Here is a 22,238-nt window from a genome sequence, read left to right on the forward strand (position 1 = left end):
TCAACCTAGATAACATCAAAAAAATTAATGAAAAAGAGCTTAAAACATCATTAAAACATGTTAGATTGACATTATTTCTTAGTAGTATGGCAACTCATTGACTAGGAGGAGGAGCACCGATACTGACATCAGGGGTAGGTGGAGTTGGTGGTGCTACAACTCCTTGATCAGTGGGCGGTGGTGGTGGTGGTGATGAAACTCCTCCTCTTCCATTTAAGGTAGCACAGTAGTTCTTGAGAAATGGAGGAAATATAGGGCTAAGAGGTGGTAAAAACCCTGAGAACATCTTAGGGACGCAATTCTCACTAATGTCACTAATGGCTTTGCAACAAGCTGGGCCTAAATGAATTAAGCCTCCAAGTAAAGAGTTCAAAATCTCAAGCTCACAACCTTCAATACTCTTAATAGTCGACCAACATCGTTGAATATCTTGATCAATAGGTAAATCTGGAGTCCCAGGCCATAAAAATGTCTCTCCTTGAACTTTGCGTTGAGTATCGGCTAGTCCAGGTGTAGCCGATGACACCACAATCAACACGAGCACAAAAAATTGTCCTACCTTATTCATCATCATCTTCTTGTTTGTGTTACTTGATTTGGCAAGACTACCTTGAGTGCACTTATATAGTGTTGAGACATTTGAAACTGTTGTTTTATTGTGTTTAGAATTGTCAGTTTTTTTTTTCTTAGATTTAATTCTTTTGACACTTAAGACTGCAAGAATAAGTTTCCTTGTCAAGATCCAACAGTTGGTGTGATCTTTATTGAATTACAATTTGAATATTTAACACCATAAATGAAAAAATTTATTTGTTATTTATTACTACAATTATTCTAATAAAACAAAGAAGTTAGTAGTCAAGCAAAAGCCTAGGTAGTTCAACAAAAAAAAAAAAGCAAAAGCCTAGGTTTTATTTTTGTTGAAAAAGAAAAAGCCTAGGTTACATGCCTATTGTTTACTCTTTTGGAAATCCATACTGCTAAAGCCTTTGTGAAAACGGCTAATCCCAAGGATAGCACATTTGGTGGAGCTGTGGATTAGTGTATCATTCTTAGATTGACCTAGCCACCTAGGTATGGAAAACATGTTCGCCCAAAGTGTTGGTACAGTCTGGTGTCTTGTGAAATAACATTGGGTAATTTTAAAGGCTTCCCTCAAAAGTGTTATTGGCTCCCCTTAAAGATTGTGAGGAAAGGAGGCGCCAATAACACTTTCAAGGGCCACGTTTATAACTTCCCAATAACATTTCATATGGAGATTTATGTCATATGATTTTAGTGGGGAGTCTATTTATCCATTAAGTTAGAACTTTTGTGTTAAAAGCTTCAAACCACAAGTTTTTAATTAGGAAGAATTTTCGAAAGAAAAGTGTGTTGCCTAGTTCAGGGGTATATTATTTTTTCAGCTGGGTTTCTGCTGTGTCCTACGGACGTGGTAGATCATTCTTGACAAACGCCTTCATAAAAGAAAAAATAAAGTCAAAACACAAATATGAACAGAAAACACTTTGACTTAAGATAAGAATTTACCTCTAACTTCCACTCTATCTATAAGATGGAAAGAGAACTCGATTTTTTGCAGGGGAAAGTAAAGGTATAAAGTATGTTAAATGGTGGACAAAAAACATGGGAGGATGGAAATGGGTAGTTTTTGCAGCTACTTTCATTATTTTCCACTTTTTCCTACTCATGATTTTAAATGACATAAACAACATTTGGCTATATGAAAAATTACTTTAAAAGTTTGAAATTGTATCTTTTAGAAATTTTTCTGATTAATCTTTATCGAACTCTTAACTGAGCTGCTTTATTATATAAGATTTTTCTTATCGCTCTTCCATTATGTCCGAGAGGCGTGTGGACATGAAAACTTAAGAGTTGCTCTACTGCTATCAAGAAATTTGATGAAAGTTCTCAATTATTATATATAGAATTGCTTGATCTTATAAAACAATGTAGCTTTGAGATACTTAAAGCAATTCATTGAGATACTTAAAGTTCTCAATTCATTCGAAATGGGAGGCTCTCATACGTAAAACCCTGAACAAGTCTTCGCAACCTGAAACAAAATACAAAAGTTATAGCGCACCTCCTTCTCCAGTACATAGAACATCTGCTGCAGATGATGTACTTGCCGATGAGGTAGGTTCCAATGAAGTAGAGATGTTAAAAGAAGCTGTGGAATTTATCGATGGTAGTAAGAAACAAGGCCCAAATAAAATAATTGATTCAGGGAAGAAAAATAACTTGAGGAAAGTTTATGGGATAGATAGTGAAAGTACACTTGATTGGCCTGAACATTCGTTAGATACTCCATTACAAGTTTTCCCTTCTAGACCAGGACTTCGAAGAGTTTTGAGCAGTTCAGGCAGAATTGGTTTTGATTGGACGGAGAAGCCTCTAATCTTAACCACTCAAGATTTAGAATTTAATAGTGGGTTGAAAAGAGTTCATCACAGCTCAGGTAACTTAGGATTACTCTGGATGGAAAATAACAACGAGAAGTCTACAAGAATTGATTCGCTTTCTGATGTTTCTGACAAATTTGGAGAGGAGGAAGAAGAAGACGAAGTAGATGGTTATTCTTACTCAGAGATAGAGGGAGAGAAATGTGAAAATGGAATAAGTAGCGAAAAGAAGAAGGTTCGTGCTAAATATGTGCGTATTGTTAGCAAGCAGATGGTAGGAATACATGTTTCAATTTGGGTTCGTAGAAGGCTGAGAAGGCATGTTAACAATTTGAAAGTTTCTCGCGTTGGAGTTGGGCTCATGGGCTACATGGGGAACAAGGTAATTACGCACAATTTAGTTTGTACGCCTTTCTATGTGGGACTATTCTGACACGCTCCTTCGTCTAGGGTGCTTTTAGGCCAATCACATGTCCTTCCATTGGGGGACAAGGAGCATATCATACTCATTACGCCAATTGGTTATGAGCTGAAGGTGCTAGACCTTATATACTTTGGCATGTGACTTTGTTTAGTCCATGTCAAATTATTCTCAAAGTTTCATCAATTTGACTCTATATTTGATATACTTGATATCTCATTTCATGTTTGGTATCTGTTAATGCAGGGATCTGTTTCTGTTAGCATGTCACTATTTCAAACCCGACTTTGCTTTGTTTGTTCGCATCTAACGTCTGGTCACAAGGAGGGGGATGACCATAAGCGTAACTCAGATGTTGAAGAAATTTAACGGCGTACAAGATTTTCATCAGATTTCGATGCGGATCAAGTTGAGACAATTCCATCTCATGAGTGAGTACTTCCTTAAGATCATTGTTTCAATTTCTGTTCGACAAAAGTTGATCATGAACCATATATCCAAGATCAATGTTATTTTGAAAGTGAATTTTGAATTGGCTTTCCATGAATGTTGTTGTGAAAAGGTTAGACCTTTGAATGATGAACACACTCGGGCATAACCGAGTGGAGGTGAAGTAAGTTAGAGTCTCGGTTGAGAACCGAGAGGAAGAGAGATGTAGCTCTCGGGTATAACAACCGAGAGGTTGATTGACAACTCTCGGGTGAAGCCGAGAGTGATGGTATAGCTTCTCGGATATAACCGAGAGTGAAGGATGAAGCTCTCGGTTATAACCGAGAGTGGTTGATGATGATCTTGAGTGAAAAACCGAGAGATGATAATGGTGAGTTGTTGATCGTGTGAGGGAGAGAGAGAGAGAGATAGGTAAATACCTTGGTTTATTAACACTACAACTTGTATTACAATATGTCTTGGTATGAGTATATATAGGTTTTACATGATAGAGGTGTGAAATATCAAAACTAATCTAAACTAATCTAAACTACAATCCTAATATCTATGGAATCCTAGTTGTAGTAGGATTCCTATTTGGACCCAAGTCCACTCGGTTTGGCCGAGTGGAGTGGACCTTCCAACACTCCCCCTCAAGTTAGAGCGGGAATGGAAGTAACGCCTAACTTGCCAATTATGTTCTTGAACGGTTCTGCCCCAAGTGGCTTTGTGAAGATATCCGCTAACTGATTTTCTGTACTGGTGAAGCGTGTGGCAATGACGTTGTCTTTAATCTTTTCACGAACGATGTGGCAATCTATCTCAATGTGTTTTGTACGTTCGTGGAAGACGGGATGATGGAGACCATCAAGATGGGCCTCACGGCCGAACCAGTTAGAGGGCCTCATGGCCGAGTTCATTAGGGTTAGAGTTTAGGAGTTTCCATATTTTAGTATTTCCTACTAAGTCTAGGTTTAGAAGTTTCTATATTTGAGTATCTTTGATATTTAGGAATCCTAATTTGAGTCTATCTAGAAGTTTCTAAGTTCCTATAAAAGGAAGTCAGGTTTGTCCTTGTTATTCAGATCAGAGAATATTATCAACCAAGTTTATTATTAATCAAGTTTATTGTTTATCATCATTTTATCAGTTTTATTTCGTTAGTTTAGTTTATTAACAATGGTGGATTCCATTACTTTTACGCTTCCGCAACAATCTACATCAGCTGGTATTCAGAGCTTTAAGAATCTGGGAACAGATAATTTTTTTTTAATACTTCTCATCTTGAATGTTGGAATAATCTTCCGCGTTTAGGTTGGGATCCTTTAAGAGATGCACAACAACTCTATGTTGATCGAAAAGATCAAAACAAAATTAATGTCGATTCCAAAATTCCTATGTTTGATTATCAGTATCATATAGATTTTTGGATTCAACAGATGGAAGATTGGGTTATAAACCAAGAAGTCCATGACGAAGATAAGGTTTTTGTCATCGAACAACACTTGTCTAAAAGAGTCTATGAATAATTCAACGAGATGCAATGGAGACTCATTGATCAAGGAAAAAAATTCGTCGACGATTGGACTACATTGAAAAGCATCTTTAGGTATGTTTTTGTTCCTTTAGATGAATATTTTTCATATGTGGAGAAAAGATTGAATCCAGTAGACAGTTCTCGAATATTACTTCGGTCACCGTGTTCGATGGTATTGAAGAAGTTCTTGACAAAAAAAATAAAATTTTCTCAATGACGGAGGAACAAGAAGAACAAAGTGAATTATCCTCTTTTAGCTTGAAAAGGTCAGTTCATTCTAGTTTAGATTTGATTAAGCCATATTCGAGTTTGGTTTATAAGCAACACGAAGATGAACGTGGGAAGATCGTTCAAGTGAAGAAATTCAAGGTTGATTTTTCCATAAAATATTATGTGGTGTTTGTGGTCTTCTTCATCAAATTAAAATATGACGGGAGATGTTGCAATTTGTTGGAAGTTTCTTTCCTACATTTATTTTTGCAAGATTCTTTGCACTATGAGATTGAAGCTAGTGATTTCGTCCAAGTGGGTGTCCTTCGACCCCAATGCACTGTTCGCTCGAAGTGGGAATTAAGGATTGCATTGTTGAGTCTCACTTGAGGGCAAGTTCGTTCTCGGTCGGGGAGTATGATGGAGACAATCAAGATGGGCCTCACGGCCGAACCAGTTAGAGGGCCTCATGGCCGAGTTCATTAGGGTTAGAGTTTAGGAGTTTTCATGTTTTAGTATTTCCTACTAAGTCTAGGTTTAGAAGTTTCTATATTTGAGTATCTTTGATATTTAGGAATCCTAATTTGAGTCTATCTAGAAGTTTCTAAGTTCCTATAAAAGGAAGTCAGGTCTGTCCTTGTTATTCAGATCAAAGAATATTATCAACCAAGTTTATTATTAAGCAAGTTTATTATTTATCGTTATTTTATCAGTTTTATTTCGTTAGTTTAGTTTATTAACAATGGTGGATTCCATTACTTTTACGCTTCCGCAACAATCTACATCACGGGATTATCAACAATGTGGAGAGCGGCCCGATTGTCACAGTAAACTGTCATCGGGTCAGAGTAGTCGATTCCAAAATCAAGTAGTAAATACTTGAGCCATTGTAATTCGCATGTGAGGATAGCTAAAGCTTGATATTCTGTTTCTGCCGAAGATTTGGCAACTGTGGGTTGCTTCTTTGATTTCCAGGAGAGAGGGCTGGACCCTAAGATTGTGAAGTATCCAGTAGTGGATCTACGAGTTGAAGGGCAGCCAGCCCAATCCGAATCACAATATCCTGTAATATGGAGAGAGCTGTCTGCGGATAAGAAAACTCCTTTATCAAGGGTACCCTTCAAGTATCGTAGTACGCGATGAGCTGCGTCTAAGTCTACTTGGCTAGGTGTTTGCATGAATTGACTGAGGTTGTTTACGGCGAAGGTGATGTCCGGCCGTGTAACCGTCAAGTAAAGTAATCTGCCGATGAGACGACGGTAAACTGACGGATCTGACAAAGGTGTACCGTCGGTGGGACTGAGACGGAGTTTCTGTTCCATGGGAAACTCAGAAGGACGTGTAGCGGTGAGTCCAGAATCTTTCAAAATATGAAGAGCATATTTCCGTTGACATAGAAAAATGCCTTGTGATGAGCGAGATACTTCGATACCAAGGAAGTACTGTAGACGGCCCAGATCTTTTAGTGAAAAAGCTTTATTTAGAAATATTTTTAACTGGGAGATAGCATGATCATTATTTCCCGTGATAATTATATCGTCTACGTAGACAAGGACATAGATTTGAGTGGAGTGAGATCGAAAGGTGAAAAGAGAATAGTCACTTTTAGACTGAGAAAATCCACGTTCGATGAGAACGGAGGAAAATTTTGAAAACCATTGTCGAGACGCCTGTTTGAGACCGTAAAGAGATTTATGAAGACGACATACTTTAGACTCCCCCTGAGATGAAATACCGGGGGGTAATTTCATGTAAACTTCCTCATTAAGGTCACCTTGAAGGAAGGCGTTATTTACATCCAATTGATGGAGACTTCACCCTTTAATGGCGGCAAGAGAAAGAAGGACACGAACGGTTACTAATTTAGCAACTGGAGCAAAAGTGTCACTATAGTCCAACCCCTCGATTTGGGTGTAGCCTTTGGCTACTAGGCGAGCTTTATATCGCTCAATAGATCCATCGGATTTGAATTTAATTTTATACACCCATTTGCAACCGATGGGCCTTTTGCCGGGTGGTAAACTGGTCATTGTCCAGGTTTTGTTTTCTTCCAAGGCTGAGATTTCCTTGGCCATGGCCTCTTTCCAATGAGAAGACTTCATTGCTTGAGTGAAAGAGGTTGGTTCGGTAGTAGATAAAACCGAAGAGAGAAATTGTTGATGAGAATCGGAAAACGAGTTTATGGAAAAATAGTTTTCAAGAGGATATTTTATAGTATTTGTATTTGAACACACATAGTCATCGAGATGACTAGGTGGGCGGCGAGACCGAACTGGTCGGCCGGAATCGGCGACGACAGAGTCGGAGCTCGGGTCGTCGGGTGAAGGATTCGGCAACGAGGAGTCGTTGCTCGGTGGTGGGACAGACGGTTCTGGAGGCACACCAGAACCGGGGTGTCCATCACGGTCTGCTGAAGGCACCCCTGAGGGGAAAGTCGGTCCATCGCGAGTAGGGCCTGAAGTCGGTCCATCGCGAGTAGGGCCTGAAGTCGGTCCATCGCGAGTAGGGCCTGAAGTCGGTCCATCAGGGGTGTCTGAAGGCACCCCTGTCGCTGGATCCTGACCCGAGGCGACAGGAACAGCAGATTCATCAGTGAATCTGCTGCTGTCCGGCTGTGAGATGGATTTAATGTTGTCGTTTGCCGGAAAGACAAACGTGTCATCGTCGTCAATGGAGATGAACAATGATGGACGCGAGATAGAAGGTTTTCCCGTCGGTGTAGATGACATCGGGAATCGGTTTTCAATGAAAGTCACATCACGCGAAATATATATACGTCGTGTGGAGATATCATAAATTCGATAACCCTTTTGTCCATTCGGATCACCAAGGAAGATGCCGGCGGAGGAGCGAGCATCCATCTTAGTTTTGATCAAAGGGATTCGGGCATAACAAAGACATCCGAATACACGTAAGTGTGAAAGATTCGGAGGAGAACCCATTAGGACTTCATGAGGTGATTTTCCATCAAGGATAGGTGTAGGTAACTTGTTAATGAGATAGACGGCGGTTAGAACGCATTCTCCCCAAAAAGAAAGAGGGAGATGAGCTTGAAGACGTAAAGATCGTGCCACTTCAAGAATGTGACGGTGTTTGCGCTCGACAACTCCGTTTTGTTGAGGTGTATAAGTACAACTACGTTGGTGGGTAATTCCTTTTTCAAGGAACCAACGTTGTAGAGAATTATTCATAAATTCGGAACCGTTATCCGATCGAATTGTTTTAATGTTGCAATTGAATTGTGTGTGAACGTAATTAGAGAAATTCATAATTAACGTATTTGAGTCCGATTTGGAACTCATGAGAAATATCCAAGTACAACGTGAAAAATCGTCAACAAGGGTTAAGAAATAACGACACCCGGAGGTGGAGGGAACCGGAAAGGGACCCCATAAATCCATATGTACTATGTCCAAAATATTTGAAGAAGTAGTAGTACTATTTGGAAAAGGTAAGCGACTTTGTTTGGAAAGAGAACATAATTCGCACGGTACTTTATCTGATAAGAAATTGAATTTCATACATGGAAGTCTAGAATTAAAATATTGAAAACGTGAAAAAGATGGGTGGCCAAGACGACAATGCCAAAAAAGAAAAGACTCATGACTAGAATTATCTCGAACTAAATTTGAAACTGAAAGGATGGGACGCTCCGTGCGAAGGAAGTAAAGGTCGTCATGAAGACTACCATGCCCAATCTCCGTCCTCGTTGTTCGGTCCTGAAAAAGACACAAGTCACGGTCAAATAGGACGGTACAACGAAGTGATTTAGAAATCTGAGATATAGATATGAGATTGAATTGAAAAGAAGGGATGTGAAAAACATATTGTAAATAAAATCTATTCGTAAAATAGATGGTACCAATATGATCAACCTTGACTCGGGAGTCGTCCGGTAATCGGACATATAAATCCGGTGGTGCAAGGGAATAAGAAGAAAATCTTGAAAGATTTGAACAAATATTTTTAGCGGCTCCCGAATCAATAACCCATGGAGGATGAAAAGAAGAAGAGTACTTACCTGTGAGATTGATGAGGGGATCCTTGTTGGTGCCGTTTGAGTGTTCGGTGGGTTGCCTATTTCGGTCCAATAATGCTAAAATACCTTGATATTGCTCATTGGTGAAAGATGACGCTGCAGGCACCCCCGAACCGTTATGGTTCATGGCCGAACCATTGCTGTCCAAAACCGAGGCAGTCACGACATCTTGTCGTGTTCGGTTCCTACCACGTTGACCATAATTGGGTGGATACCCATGTAATTTGTAGCATGAGGAAACATCGTGTCCATGAATTTTGCAATTTTCGCAAAAGGGTCGAGGACGTTTAGTACTTTGTCTATCGGAACCGTTGAATCGGTTATGTGAGTAATCGTTGGAACCAACGGCAAGGGCAGCAGTATTGGAGTCAACATTCATGGGAGTAACGAGATTTTGTTGAATCTCTTCTTGCTTGATAAGCGAATGGATTCGAAGAATTGAAGGGAAGGGTTAAATTAACAAGATTTGACTCCGAATTGATGAGAACCGGTCATTAAGACCTTGAAGAAATTCCATAGCTCTATCTTGGTTCGTTCTTTCAACCAAAGAGCGACCATGTCCACATATACAAGGCTCGGTGATTAGCAAGGAATTGAGTTCATCTTGAAGAGCCATGAGATGTGTAAAATACGTAGAAACGTCTAAATTCTCTTGTTTGAGACAAGAGATAGCTCTCTTTAATTGAAAAATTTTAGGAGCATTGGTTTGATGGAATCGATCAAAGAGATTCTTCCATATATCGGATGCCGTCTGATCATATAAGATAGATGATCGAAGAGGTGGGTCTACCGAATTAATAAGCCAACTAGAAACGAGATCGTTGCATCGTCCCCATTGTTCTAATTCATTAGGATCGGTGGGTTTATCAATGCTTCCGTCTACGAAACCTAGTTTGCCTTTTGCTCTTAAAGCTTTTGACATTCCTCGAGACCGTGAGGAGTAATTATCACCGATTAGAAGTGGTGTAATAAGAATAGTAGTAGGAGAATCCGAATGGTGAACATCAAACGACCCACTATTGACATTAGTGTGAACTTGAGAAGTTTCCGAAGTTTCGGGAGTAGTCATGATTCAAGAGAAAAAAAAATTTAGGCTCTTATACCATGTGAAAAGGTTAGACCTTTGAATGATGAACACACTCGGGTATAACCGAGTGGAGGTGAAGTAAGTTAGAGTCTCGGTTGAGAACCGAGAGGAAGAGAGATGTAGCTCTCGGGTATAACAACCGAGAGGTTGATTGACAACTCTCGGGTGAAGCCGAGAGTGATGGTATAGCTTCTCGGATATAACCGAGAGTGAAGGATGAAGCTCTCGGTTATAACCGAGAGTGGTTGATGATGATCTTAAGTGAAAAATCGAGAGATGATAATGATGAGTTGTTGATCGTGTGAGGGAGAGAGAGAGATAGATAGGTAAATACCTTGGTTTATTAACACTACAACTTGTATTACAATATGTCTTGGTATGAGTATATATAGGTTTTACATGATAGAGTTGTGAAATATCAAAACTAATCTAAACTAATCTAAACTACAATCCTAATATCTAAGGAATTCTAGTTGTTGTAGGATTCCTATTTGGACCCAAGTCCACTCGGTTTGGTCGAGTGGAGTGGACCTTCCAACAGTTATACAGTCAGATTTTTTGGTTCGGGGATTTGAATTATCGTCTCAATATGTTGGATGCTGAAGTTAGGAAGCTCGATGCTAAGAAACAGCGGGACAGACTTATTAACAGTGATCAGGTAATACTCCCAACTCCCAAGATAGACATGTAGGTGGAAGCTTCTACCGATGTTTACTTATACATACAATTATCTTACTAGAAATTCTCTCTTATACTACGAAGTTTAAAAAAGTAGAAAAATATCAGATTTTCAGTTGGAGTTGTGTCACTGGTCATGAGGGTTGTGGGTTTTTCTCTATTTTCCATCACCTTCCTAGTCCCTTTTTCTTCTCGAAATCTGTATTCAATTCTCAGTTGCTTTATTTTCCATTGTTTTGTCTGAAGCTAACTGATGATCATCTTTTCTGTTGACGTTTGTGGCAGCTAACGAAAGAACTTCGAAATGGGCACGTTTTTGATGGATGGAAAGGAGCGATAGATTTCCCACCCACTTACAAGTATGAACTAAACTCAGATAGATATGTTGGAGAAAACCCAAAAGAAGGAGAAAAGAAGAGATCGCCTGCATGGTAAGTTGCAACTGAAGTAATAAGCATCAAGAACTTCATATTACCTTTGAATGACGGAAAACACGGATACTCATCTCAAGTAAATTGAACTACAATGCAGGTGTGATCGGATACTATGGTTTGGGAAGGGCATTAAGCAGCTTTGTTACAAACGAGCTGATATAAGACTTTCAGATCATCGGCCCGTCAGCTCAGACTTCTTGATTGAAGTTGAAGTTTTTGACCATCGGAAGCTCCAAAAGGTTCTCAATTTCACTAATGCTCGAGTTCATCCCGAAGTTTTTCTTGAAGAAGATGAGGAGTGAGGAGAAGTTTCACAAATCAGGTCAGCAAGTAAAGCATAACTGGTCATTGCAGTAAGTTTCACATCTATGTGAAGTACTAACTTTCGATAGTAATAGTTTGTTCATCATTTTTGCAGGGTAAACTCAATTTTGAGAGACGACGATATGTTCCTTCTGAAATGGATATGACACTAATTGAGTTTAGATTCATCTTCGGCATGAGCAAAACACGGTTAAACATCAAGATAACAGATTTACAAGAACTCACATCTTCGATATTAATGATAGGGTTCATGTAATTTCAAGATCTATACCATATTACATGTAAACAGAAATAATTCGTCTCTAGAATTAATGAGTCGTTATGAAAAACAAAACAAGAAAATAAACAATTTTTCATTTTCTTTTCAGAAAAAAAATGTAACAAATTAATGTACTAAATTTACGAAAGAGTGTCGCAATATTTCGGGTGTAAATTTTGTAGGGCTTAAGTTAACTACTGTATATGTTTCCATTTTTGGTTGAATGATAGTGGATAGTTGTTGGAAGGTCCACTCCACTCGGCCAAACCGAGTGGACTTGGTCCCATAGGAATCCTACTACAACTAGGATTCCTTAGATATTAGGATTGTAATTTAGATAAGTTTTAATCTTTCACAACTCTATCATGTAAAACCTATATATACTCATACCCATACATATTGTAAACATAAGTTGTTGTGTTAATAAAAGGTATTTACCTATCTCTCTCTCTCTCTCTCACGATCAACTCTTCACCATCATCATCTCGGTTTACCCGAGACCTTCACCAATTACTCTCGGTTATAACCGAGAGCTTCATCATCATCAACTCTCGGTTATACCCGAGAGCTTCAAGCTATCAACCTCGGCTATACCCGAGAGTCCCTCATCATCATCCTCGGCTTCAACCGAGAGCTAGCTAACTCGCTTCAATCTCTCTCGGTTTTCACCCGAGCTCTCCCTCCATAACTCGGTTTCATCCGAGTTTGTTACATAGAGGATCTCACCTCTTCACATGGTATAAGAGCCTAAATATTTTTTTCTCTTGAATCATGACTACTCCTGAAACTTCGGAAACTTCTCAAGTTCACAATAGCATCAATAGTGGGCCGTTTGATGTTCACCATTCGGATTCCCCCACTACTATTCTCATTACACCACTTATAACCGGTGATAATTACTGCTCATGGTCTCGAGGAATGTCAAAAGCTTTAAGAGCAAAAGGCAAACTAGGTTTCGTAGATGGAAGCATCGACAAACCCACCGATCCTAATGAATTAGAACAATGGGGACGATGTAACGATCTCGTTTCTAGTTGGCTTATCAATTCGGTAGACCTACCTCTTCGATCATCCATCTTATACGATGAGACGGCATCCGATATATGGCATAATCTCTATGACCGATTCCATCAAAGTAATGCTCCAAAAATTTTTCAACTCAAGAGAGCAATTTCTTGTCTTAAACAAGACAATTCCGACGTTTCAACGTATTTTACTAATCTCAAGGCTCTTCAAGACGAACTCAATTCCTTGTTAATCACCGAGCCTTGTACATGTGGTCATGGTCGTTCCTTGGTAGAAAGAACTAACCAAGATAGAGCCATGGAGTTTCTCCAAGGACTTAACGATAGATTTTCATCTATCCGGAGTCAAATTTTGTTGAATGAACCCTTCCCATCAATCCTACGTATTCATTCCCTTATTAAACAAGAAGAGGTTCAACAAAATCTCATTACTCCTATGAATATCGACTCCAACAACGCTGCCCTTGCCGTTGGGACTAATGAGTATAATCAAAACCGATACAACGGTTCGGAGAGGCAACGTACAAAAAGACCTCGACCCTTTTGTGACAATTGCAAGATTCGTGGTCATAATGTTACTTCTTGTTATAAGATACATGGTTATCCACCCAATTATGGTCAACGCCATCGAAACCGCAACCGACAAGACCCTATGGCCAACTCGGTTTTGGATCAAGGGACGGGGGTGCCTACAACAACTTCATTAACCAATGAACAATATCAAAACGTCCTTGCTCTCTTGGAACGAACCCAACAGCCCACAACCACTCATTCTAACGGCACCAACAAAGATCCTCTTATCAACCTAACGGGTAAGTATTCTTCTTCTTTTCATCCTCCATGGGTCATTGATTCGGGAGCCGCTAAACATATTTGTTCAAATCTTCACGATTTTCTTCTTATTCCCTTGCACCACCGGACTTATATGTTCGATTACCGGACGGTTCCCGATTCAAGGTTGATCACATTGGTACCGTCTATTTTACAAATAGATTTTATTTACAAGATGTGCTTCATATTCCATTTTTCCAATTTAATCTCATATCTATTTCTCAAATATCTAATTCACTTCGTTGTACCGTCCTTTTTTACCGCAATTTGTGTGTTTTTCAGGACCGAACAACGAGGACGGAGATTGGGCATGGTAGTCTTCATGATGACCTTTACTCCCTTCACACGGAGCGTCCCATCCTTTCGGTTTCAAGTTTAGATAGTTCTAGTCATGAGTCTTTTTCTTTATGGCATTCCCGTTTGGGACATCCATCTTTTAGTCGTTTTCAATTTTTTTATTCTACACTTCCATGTTTGAATTTTAAATTTTTATCTAAAAAAGTACCGTGCGATATTTGTCCACTTTCTAAGCAATCTAGGTTACCTTTCCCACTTCGTACTTCTTCTTCCTCTCATATATTTGAGTTAGTCCATGCGGATGTATGGGGACCCTTTCCGGTCCCATCCACCTCCGGGTGTAGATATTTTTTAACCCTTGTCGACGATTTTTCACGTTGTACTTGGATTTTTCTTATGAGTTCCAAATCGAATGCTAGCAAATTCATAACTAATTTCTTCGATTATGTCTCCACGCAATTCAATTGCAAAATCAAAACATTAAGATCGGACAATGGATCCGAATTCATGTACTCATATTTACAAAATTGGTTCATTGAGAAAGGAATTGTACACCAACGTAGTTGTACTCACACACCCCAACAAAACGGGGTTGTTGAATGAAAACATCGCCACATTCTTGAGGTGGCCCGTTCTTTACGCCTTCAAGCGAATCTTCCTCTCTCCTTTTAGGGTCAATGTGTATTAACCGCCGTTTATTTGATAAACAAATTACCAACACCCAACTTAAAGGGTAAGTCTCCTCATGAAATTATACTCGGTTCTCCTCCGAATCTTTCCCATCTTCGTGTGTTTGGTTGCCTTTGTTATGCCCGAATTCCTTTGGTCAAAACAAAGATGGATGCCCGTTCTTCTGCCGGCATTTTTCTTGGTTACCCTAGTGGACAGAAGGGATACCGTATTTACGACATCTCAACACGACGAATTTTTATTTCCAGAGATGTTACGTTTGTCGAAACTCGGTTTCCAATGTCCCCTTCTCCTTCGGCGGCAGCACCTACTCAACGTCCTCCGCCACATCTGTCCATTGACGACAATGGAACGTTTCCTTTTCCGGGAAACGTCCCAAAACACACCGTCTAGACGACGGACAGCAGCACCTTCTCGGACGAAGCTGCTGCTCCTGTCAGTTCTGGACAAGATACCGACACAGGGGTGCCTTCAGACACCCCTGCTGGACCTAATTCGGGTCCTCAACAGTCCACCACCCCTTCGGGGGTGCCTGCAGACACCACTGACGAGCCTCCCTGTCCAGGAGTGCCTTCAACGTCAGTCACTTCATCTCCTACCGACGCCTCTTCATCGCCTCCCTCGCCGAACGTCACTCCCACTTAGGATTCCGACGACGAGAGTTCCGGCCGACCCAAGAGGTCTCGCCGGCCCCCAGCCCATCTTGCGGACTACATATGTTCCAATACGAGTACTATAAAGTATCCCCTTGAAAATTATTTTTCCAATAACTCGTTTTCCAACTCTCATCAACAATTTTTCTCTTCGGTTTTATCTACGACGAACCAACCTCTTTCACTCAAGCAATGAAGTCTTCACATTGGAAAGAGGCCATGGCCAAGGAAATCTCAGCCTTGGAAGAAAACAAAACCTGGACAATCACCAGTTTACTACCCGGCAAAAGGCCCATCGGTTGCAAATGGGTGTATAAAATTAAATTCAAATCCGATGGATCTATCGAGCGATATAAAGCTCGCCTAGTAGCCAAAGGCTACACCCAAATCGAGGGTTTGGACTACACTGACACTTTTGCTCCAGTTGCTAAATTAGTAACCGTTCGTGTCCTTCTTTCTCTTGCCGCCATTAAAGGTTGGAGTCTCCATCAACTGGATGTTAATAACGCCTTTCTTCAAGGTGACCTTAATGAGAAAGTTTACATGAAATTACCCCCCGGATTTTCATCTCAGGGGGAGTCTAAAGTATGTCGTCTTCATAAATTCCTTTACGGTCTCAAACAGGCCTCTCGACAATGGTTTTAAAAAATTTCCTCCGTTCTCATTGAACGTGGTTTTTCTCAATCTAAGAGTGACTATTCCCTTTTCACCTTTCGTTCTCACTCCACTCAAATTTATGTCCTTGTCTATGTAGACGATATAATTATCACGGGAAATAATGATCATGCTATCTCCCAGTTAAAAATATTTCTAAATAAAGCTTTCTCACTAAAAGATCTGGGTCGTCTACAATACTTCCTTGGTATCGAAGTATCTCGCTCATCACAAGGCATTTTCCTATGTCATGGAAATATGCTCTTGATATTTTGAAAGATTCTGGACTCACCGCTGCACGTCCTTCTGAGTTTCCCATGGAACAGAAACTCCGGCTCAGTCCCACCGATGGTACACCTTTGTCAGATCCGTCAGTTTACCGCCGTCTCATCGGCAGATTACTTTACTTGACGGTTACACGGCCGGACATCACCTTCGCCGTAAATAACCTCAGTCAATTCATGCAAACACCTAGCCAAGTACACCTAGACGCCGCTCATCGCGTACTACGATACTTGAAGGGTACCCTTGATAAAGGAGTTTTCATATCCGCAGACAGCTCCCTCCATATTACAAGATACTGTGATTCGGATTGGGCTGGCTGCCCTTCAACTCGTAGATCTACTACTGGATACTTCACAATGATAGGGTCCAGCCCTCTCTCCTAGAAATCAAAGAAGCAGCCCACAGTTGCCAAATCTTCGGCAGAAGCAGAATATCGAGCTTTAGCCATCCTCACATGTGAATTACAATGGCTCAAGTATTTACTACTTGATTTTGGATTCGACCACTCCGACCCGATGACAGTTTACTATGACAATCGGGCCGCTCTCCACATTGCTGATAATCCCGTCTTCCACGAACGTACAAAGCACATTGAGATAGATTGCCACATCGTTCGTGAAAAGATCAAAGACAATGTCATTGCCACACGCTTCACTAGTACAGAAAATCAGTTAGCGGATATCTTCACAAAGCCACTTGGGGATGAACCGTTCAAGAACATAATTGGCAAGTTAGGCGTTACTTACATTCCCGCTCTAACTTGAGGGGGAGTGTTGGAAGGTCCACTCCACTCGGCCAAACCGAGTGGACTTGGTCCCATAGGAATCCTACTACAACTAGGATTCCTTAGATATTAGGATTGCAATTTAGATAAGTTTTAATCTTTCACAACTCTATCATGTAAAACCTATATATACTCATACCCACACATATTGTAAACATAAGTTGTAGTGTTAATAAAAGGTATTTACCTATCTCTCTCTCTCTCTGATGATCAACTCTTCACCATCATCATCTCGGTTTACCCGAGACCTTCACCAATTACTCTCGGCTATAACCGAGAGCTTCATCATCATCAACTCTCGGTTATACCCGAGAGCTTCAAGCTATCAACCTCGGCTATACCCGAGAGTCCCTCATCGTCATCCTCGGCTTCAACCGAGAGCTAGCTAACTCGCTTCAATCTCTCTCGGTTTTCACCCGAGCTCTCCCTCCATAACTCGGTTTCATCCGAGTTTGTTACATAGAGGATCTCACCTCTTCACAATAGTGTGTGTTTAAGAGATTGATCTCATTTTTCTTTTTTGTGTATTAATTTTCTTAGCATTTTGATTTGAAGAAGATTTTAGTTAACTTCATTCAAGAATCAATCTTTGTAAATGTAAATGTTATGACATAAATGGATTAGAATCATTAGATTTGGTTGGAGGATGGATGTTTTGGGAAACATAGAAATTTTTAGTTTTTCCACCCTCTGAAATTTTGTGCTCCGGAAACTTTTCCTGTTTCCTAAGACGAGAACTACACAGCCAACTCAATGAAATAAGTGGGATGGTTTTGGGTTTAGAGGCGCTACCTACGACCTACCATTCTGTCTGAGTCCGACTAGCTTGTGATAGGCTAATGGTATGCGAACAAATACCCTCTTTTACTCGACAGAAGTAGAAGGACAAACAGGAAGTTGGTCATAAAGTGGAGGAAACCCTTCAAAATAAATTGAGTTTATCGAATTGTCAAAACTTAATGAATATGGTCCTTGAATACGTTTGAACTTAGATTAGTTCTATATTCAATTTTAACCTTCAATAGATTCAACCTGCTCCTCTAATTGATATGACCTCTATGTTTGTGTTTATAGCTAAACAAAAAGTAAATGCAAATTTAAACCATTTTTAGAAACCGATCTCTCATATTAATAGTATTTCTCAGAAGCACAATGGGTTTCTGCCAACATATGCATCAAATCAATGAAAGAAAAACAAAACTTAAAAAATCATTCTAACATGTTTAGATTGACATTAATTTCCACTAGTGTGGAAAGTCATTGACTAGGAGCAGGAGTTGATGGACTTGGTGGTGTTATAACTCCTTGATCAGTAGACGGTGGTGGTGGTGGTGGTGGTGATGAAACTCCTCCGCTTCCACTTACGGTAGCACAGTAGTTCTTGAGCAATGGAGGAAATAAAGGACTAAAAGGTGGTAAAAACCCTGAGAACATCTTAGGGAAGCAATTCTCACTAATGTCACTAATTGCTTTGCAACAAGCTGGGCCCAAATGAATTCTGCCTCCAAGCAAAGAGTTCAAAATCTCAAGCTCACAACCTTCAATACTCTTAATAGTCGACCAACATCGTTGAATATCTTGATCAATAGGCAAATGTGGAGTCCAAGGCCATAACAATGTCTCTCCTTGAACTTCCGGTTGAGTATCGGCTAGTCCAGATGTAGCCCATGACACCACAATCAACACGAGCACAAAAATTTGTCCTACCTTGTTCATCATCATCTTCTTGTTTATGTTACTTGATTTGGCAAGACTACCTTGAGTGCACTTATATAGTGTTGAGACACTTGAAACTGTTGTTTTATTGTGTTTAGAATTATCAGTTTTTTTTTCCTTGTCAAGATCCAACAGTTGGTGTGATCTTTATTGAATTACAATTAGAATATTTAACACCATAAATGAAAAAAATTATTTGTTATTTATTACTAGAATTTATTCTAATAAAACAAAGAAGTTAGTAGTGAAGCAAAAGCCTAGGTTGCTTCATCAAACGTTACATGCCTATTGTTTAATCTTTTGGAAACCACATCCATACTGCTAAAGCCTTTATGAGAAGGGCTAATGCCAAGGAGAGCACATTTGGTGGATTTTTGGCTTAGTTTATCCTTCCTAGATTCATTGACCTAGCAACCTAGGTAATTCTAAAGGCTAGTGTGCTGTGCAATAACATTGGTAATTCTAAAGGCTTCCCACAGAAGTGTTATTGGCTCCCCAAAAAGATAGTGAGGAAAGGAGGCGCCAATAACACTTCCGAGGGTCATGTTTAAAACTTCCCAATAACAATTTACATGGAGATTTATTTTATATAATTTTAGCAGCAAGTCTATTTATTCAATTAAGTTAGAATTTTTGTGTTAAAAGCTTCCAACTACAAGTTTTTAGGAAGATAATTTTGAAAGGAAAGTATCTTACTTATTTCAAAGATATATTATTTTTTTAACAAGATTTCCATTGTGTCTTACGGGCGCAATAGATCCCTCTTCACAAACGCTTCCGTGAAAGAAAAAAAATGAATGCAAAACACAAATATGAATTGAAAACACTATGACTAAAATAAATATTTACCTCTGACTTTCACTCTATCTATAAGATTGAAAAAGAACTCGGTTTTAGAGGAAAGTAATTTTTTGGAATAATGAAAAATATGTTATTCTTTTGTTGAAAAGTAAAAAAATATGTTAGATGGTGGAGAATAACACATGGGAGGATAGAAATGGGTAATTTTTTGTAATTATTTTCTACTTTTCCTCTCATGATTTTAAAAAACTTAAACAACCTTTCATTATGGTCTTTGGTAAAGGGACCTATCTCTACTTTATTGGGACACGATTTGTAAAGGGACATTAGTCCTTTTGGTAAGTAGACATTTTTCTCTTGAAAACAAATAAATCATCATATATTTATTTTCAAATGACAATATTAATATTACTTTAATATTTAAAATTAATCACAAAAAGATAAAATATTTTAATAGAAAAAATTTCTTTTTGTATCAAAAAACACGGAACAAATGGTGAAATAAAATTTAACAGGAAAATTTCGGACGAAGTAATCGAAATATGTCCAAAATTTCGACCGGTATGGTCGAAATATGCGCAACATTTAGACCATTATTGTCGAAATATGAATATTGGTCGAAATTTTGGGCATATTTCAACCACGATGGTCGAAATATTAAACATATTTCGGCCACAGTGGCCGAAATTCTGGCGACAAAAAAAGAAGAAGTGATCACGGTAGCCGAAGTGTTTACTTTTTGAGAGAAATGTTCATCAACATTATACACTAATAAGATTAAATAACAAATGTGTTACATAGGAAAGAGAGAGATGGGAACAACTTAAATGTAAATAAGAATGTAGTGTTTATAAGTGATGGTTGATTTATATGATATGTTGTCAATAGGTGATCGTTGTTTCTAGGTTAAAAAAATGATTTTGTTTTAAGATATGTAGATCTAAGGAAGGACATGAAAATAAAATAAAACTTTGATATTTGTATTAGTTCAATCTTAGTTTTATCCAAATAAACATTAATTTATTCGATTTAAATATCTAAAAATAATGTCTATTTCCTAATTGGTAAAGGGACCTCGAATCTAAAAATATGATATTTTGGCCATGTCCCTATACCATATATCAATGTCCCTATACTAAATCCCTTCATTATTCCAAAAAATTACTTTGAAATCGAATGTTTTAGAAGTTTTTTCTCCGTTAAATTAAATCTTTATCAAACTTCTGTGTTGCTTTATTATATAAGATTTTTTTTATTACTCTTCCATTATGTTGAGAGGCGTGTGGACATGAACACTTAAGAGGTGCTCTACTGTTATCAAGAAATATTGCAAAATCTCTTTTGGTGAAAGTGCACAATTATTATATATGGAATTGCTTGATCTTAAAAAAAAAGAACTATTTGTTGATTTTGGACCCACAACTTTTTTTTTTTTTTTTTTTTGTTGAACTAACCCACAACTTAGTTCAACAAAAAAAAAAAAAAAAAAAAAAAAAAAACTAACCCACAACTTTTCTGGTAGAGAATTTTGAATGGAATGTATGTTACTTTAGGAATATGTTTTTTTAGGGTAGTTTTATAGTGGCCTCCATTCTTAGGGCCCCTGGTTGTAAATTCGGTACGAGCTCTCCGAATTTACAAGAGACTATTCGGTGCGGATTCACCAATTTCACAAGAGACTATTCGGTTCGAATCTACCGAGATTCACTCCGATAGTCTATTTTTGTGAATTTGGTGGACTCGTACAGAATTGTAAATTCGGTGGAATCATACTGAATTCACGAGAAAGACCATTTTGACATAAATGAGGGGCCCCTATAAACTTTCCTTTTTTTTATTGTTCTTCCGTTATGTTGATAACGGAAAGTGTGTTAGTTTTTTTTGAAATACGTTATTTTTTTCAAAGGTAGCTGTGCTCTTCCATTATATTGATAAGCACTAACAACCCAATTCAAAATCTTACAAGAACGGGCCTAAAGCCCATAAACTTATTTATACCTTACTAACCCAAGTTCAATAAACTACAGAATCCACCTCCTCTGAGAATCGAACCTAGACCGGAATTTTTTTAGAATTTACGTCAAAATTATCCACTACTTAGGCTACCAAGTGTTGACATGAACACTTAAGAGAAAGAATTCTAAATTTTCACTAGTTAAAGTGCACAATCATTTAGGAATTGTTTGTTCTTATTTAACGATGTAGCTTTGAAATACTTAAAGCAATTCAATTTCTTGACTTCAATTATATGAGAGGGTAAATTTGTATATGGAAACATCAGTATGAGAGTTCTAAAATGACAGATATTTGCTTTCGCCTAAGGGCATCGTCGAGGGAGATCCATCCCTTCAAATAGTACCAAAGTTGGAGGAGCGGAGCTTCAACAGTGAATAGTGCTCCTCTATATATGGAGGGGCATTGTTTATCCCTCCAAGTATGGACAAATATTAGGTTTTGATTCATTTGCTTTTTTTTGATTTGCCTTGAGTCTCAATAATTATTTTTAAGTTCAAATTTATTATTTTAGTTCTTATTTTGTTATTTTAATTCTCTATTCTATAATGTAATTGGCTTTAAGTCCTTAGATTTATTTTCTAGATAGATAATTATGTCTCATTTCAAGTTATATATTCATACTAGGTTCTCGTCGCGCCATACGCGATAGATTTCTCCTGG

General features: G+C 38.6%; 1 protein-coding gene and 1 pseudogene across 2 annotated transcripts; one reads left to right on the forward strand and one right to left on the reverse strand.

The window, feature by feature from the left end:
• The first annotated feature begins 1,555 nt into the window (after window positions 1–1,555).
• LOC147544457 (type I inositol polyphosphate 5-phosphatase 2-like) lies at window positions 1,556–17,686 on the forward strand (annotated as a pseudogene). Its single transcript, XR_015223550.1, has 8 exons — window positions 1,556–1,594; window positions 1,999–2,790; window positions 3,076–3,260; window positions 10,681–10,789; window positions 11,095–11,240; window positions 11,341–11,565; window positions 11,662–11,993; window positions 17,586–17,686. The product of XR_015223550.1 is annotated as a type I inositol polyphosphate 5-phosphatase 2-like (transcript).
• Window positions 17,687–18,302: 616 nt separating this feature from the next.
• LOC147544458 (egg cell-secreted protein 1.1-like) lies at window positions 18,303–18,767 on the reverse strand. Its single transcript, XM_086635710.1, has one exon. The coding sequence runs from the start codon at window positions 18,765–18,767 to the stop codon at window positions 18,303–18,305; it is 465 nt and encodes a 154-aa protein (XP_086491836.1).
• Window positions 18,768–22,238: the final 3,471 nt, after the last annotated feature.

This window comes from Eschscholzia californica, unplaced genomic scaffold (genome assembly GCF_041429995.1).
Source record: "Eschscholzia californica isolate CP2 unplaced genomic scaffold, dmEscCali1.0.p SCAF_4, whole genome shotgun sequence".
NCBI lineage: Eukaryota > Viridiplantae > Streptophyta > Magnoliopsida > Ranunculales > Papaveraceae > Eschscholzia > Eschscholzia californica.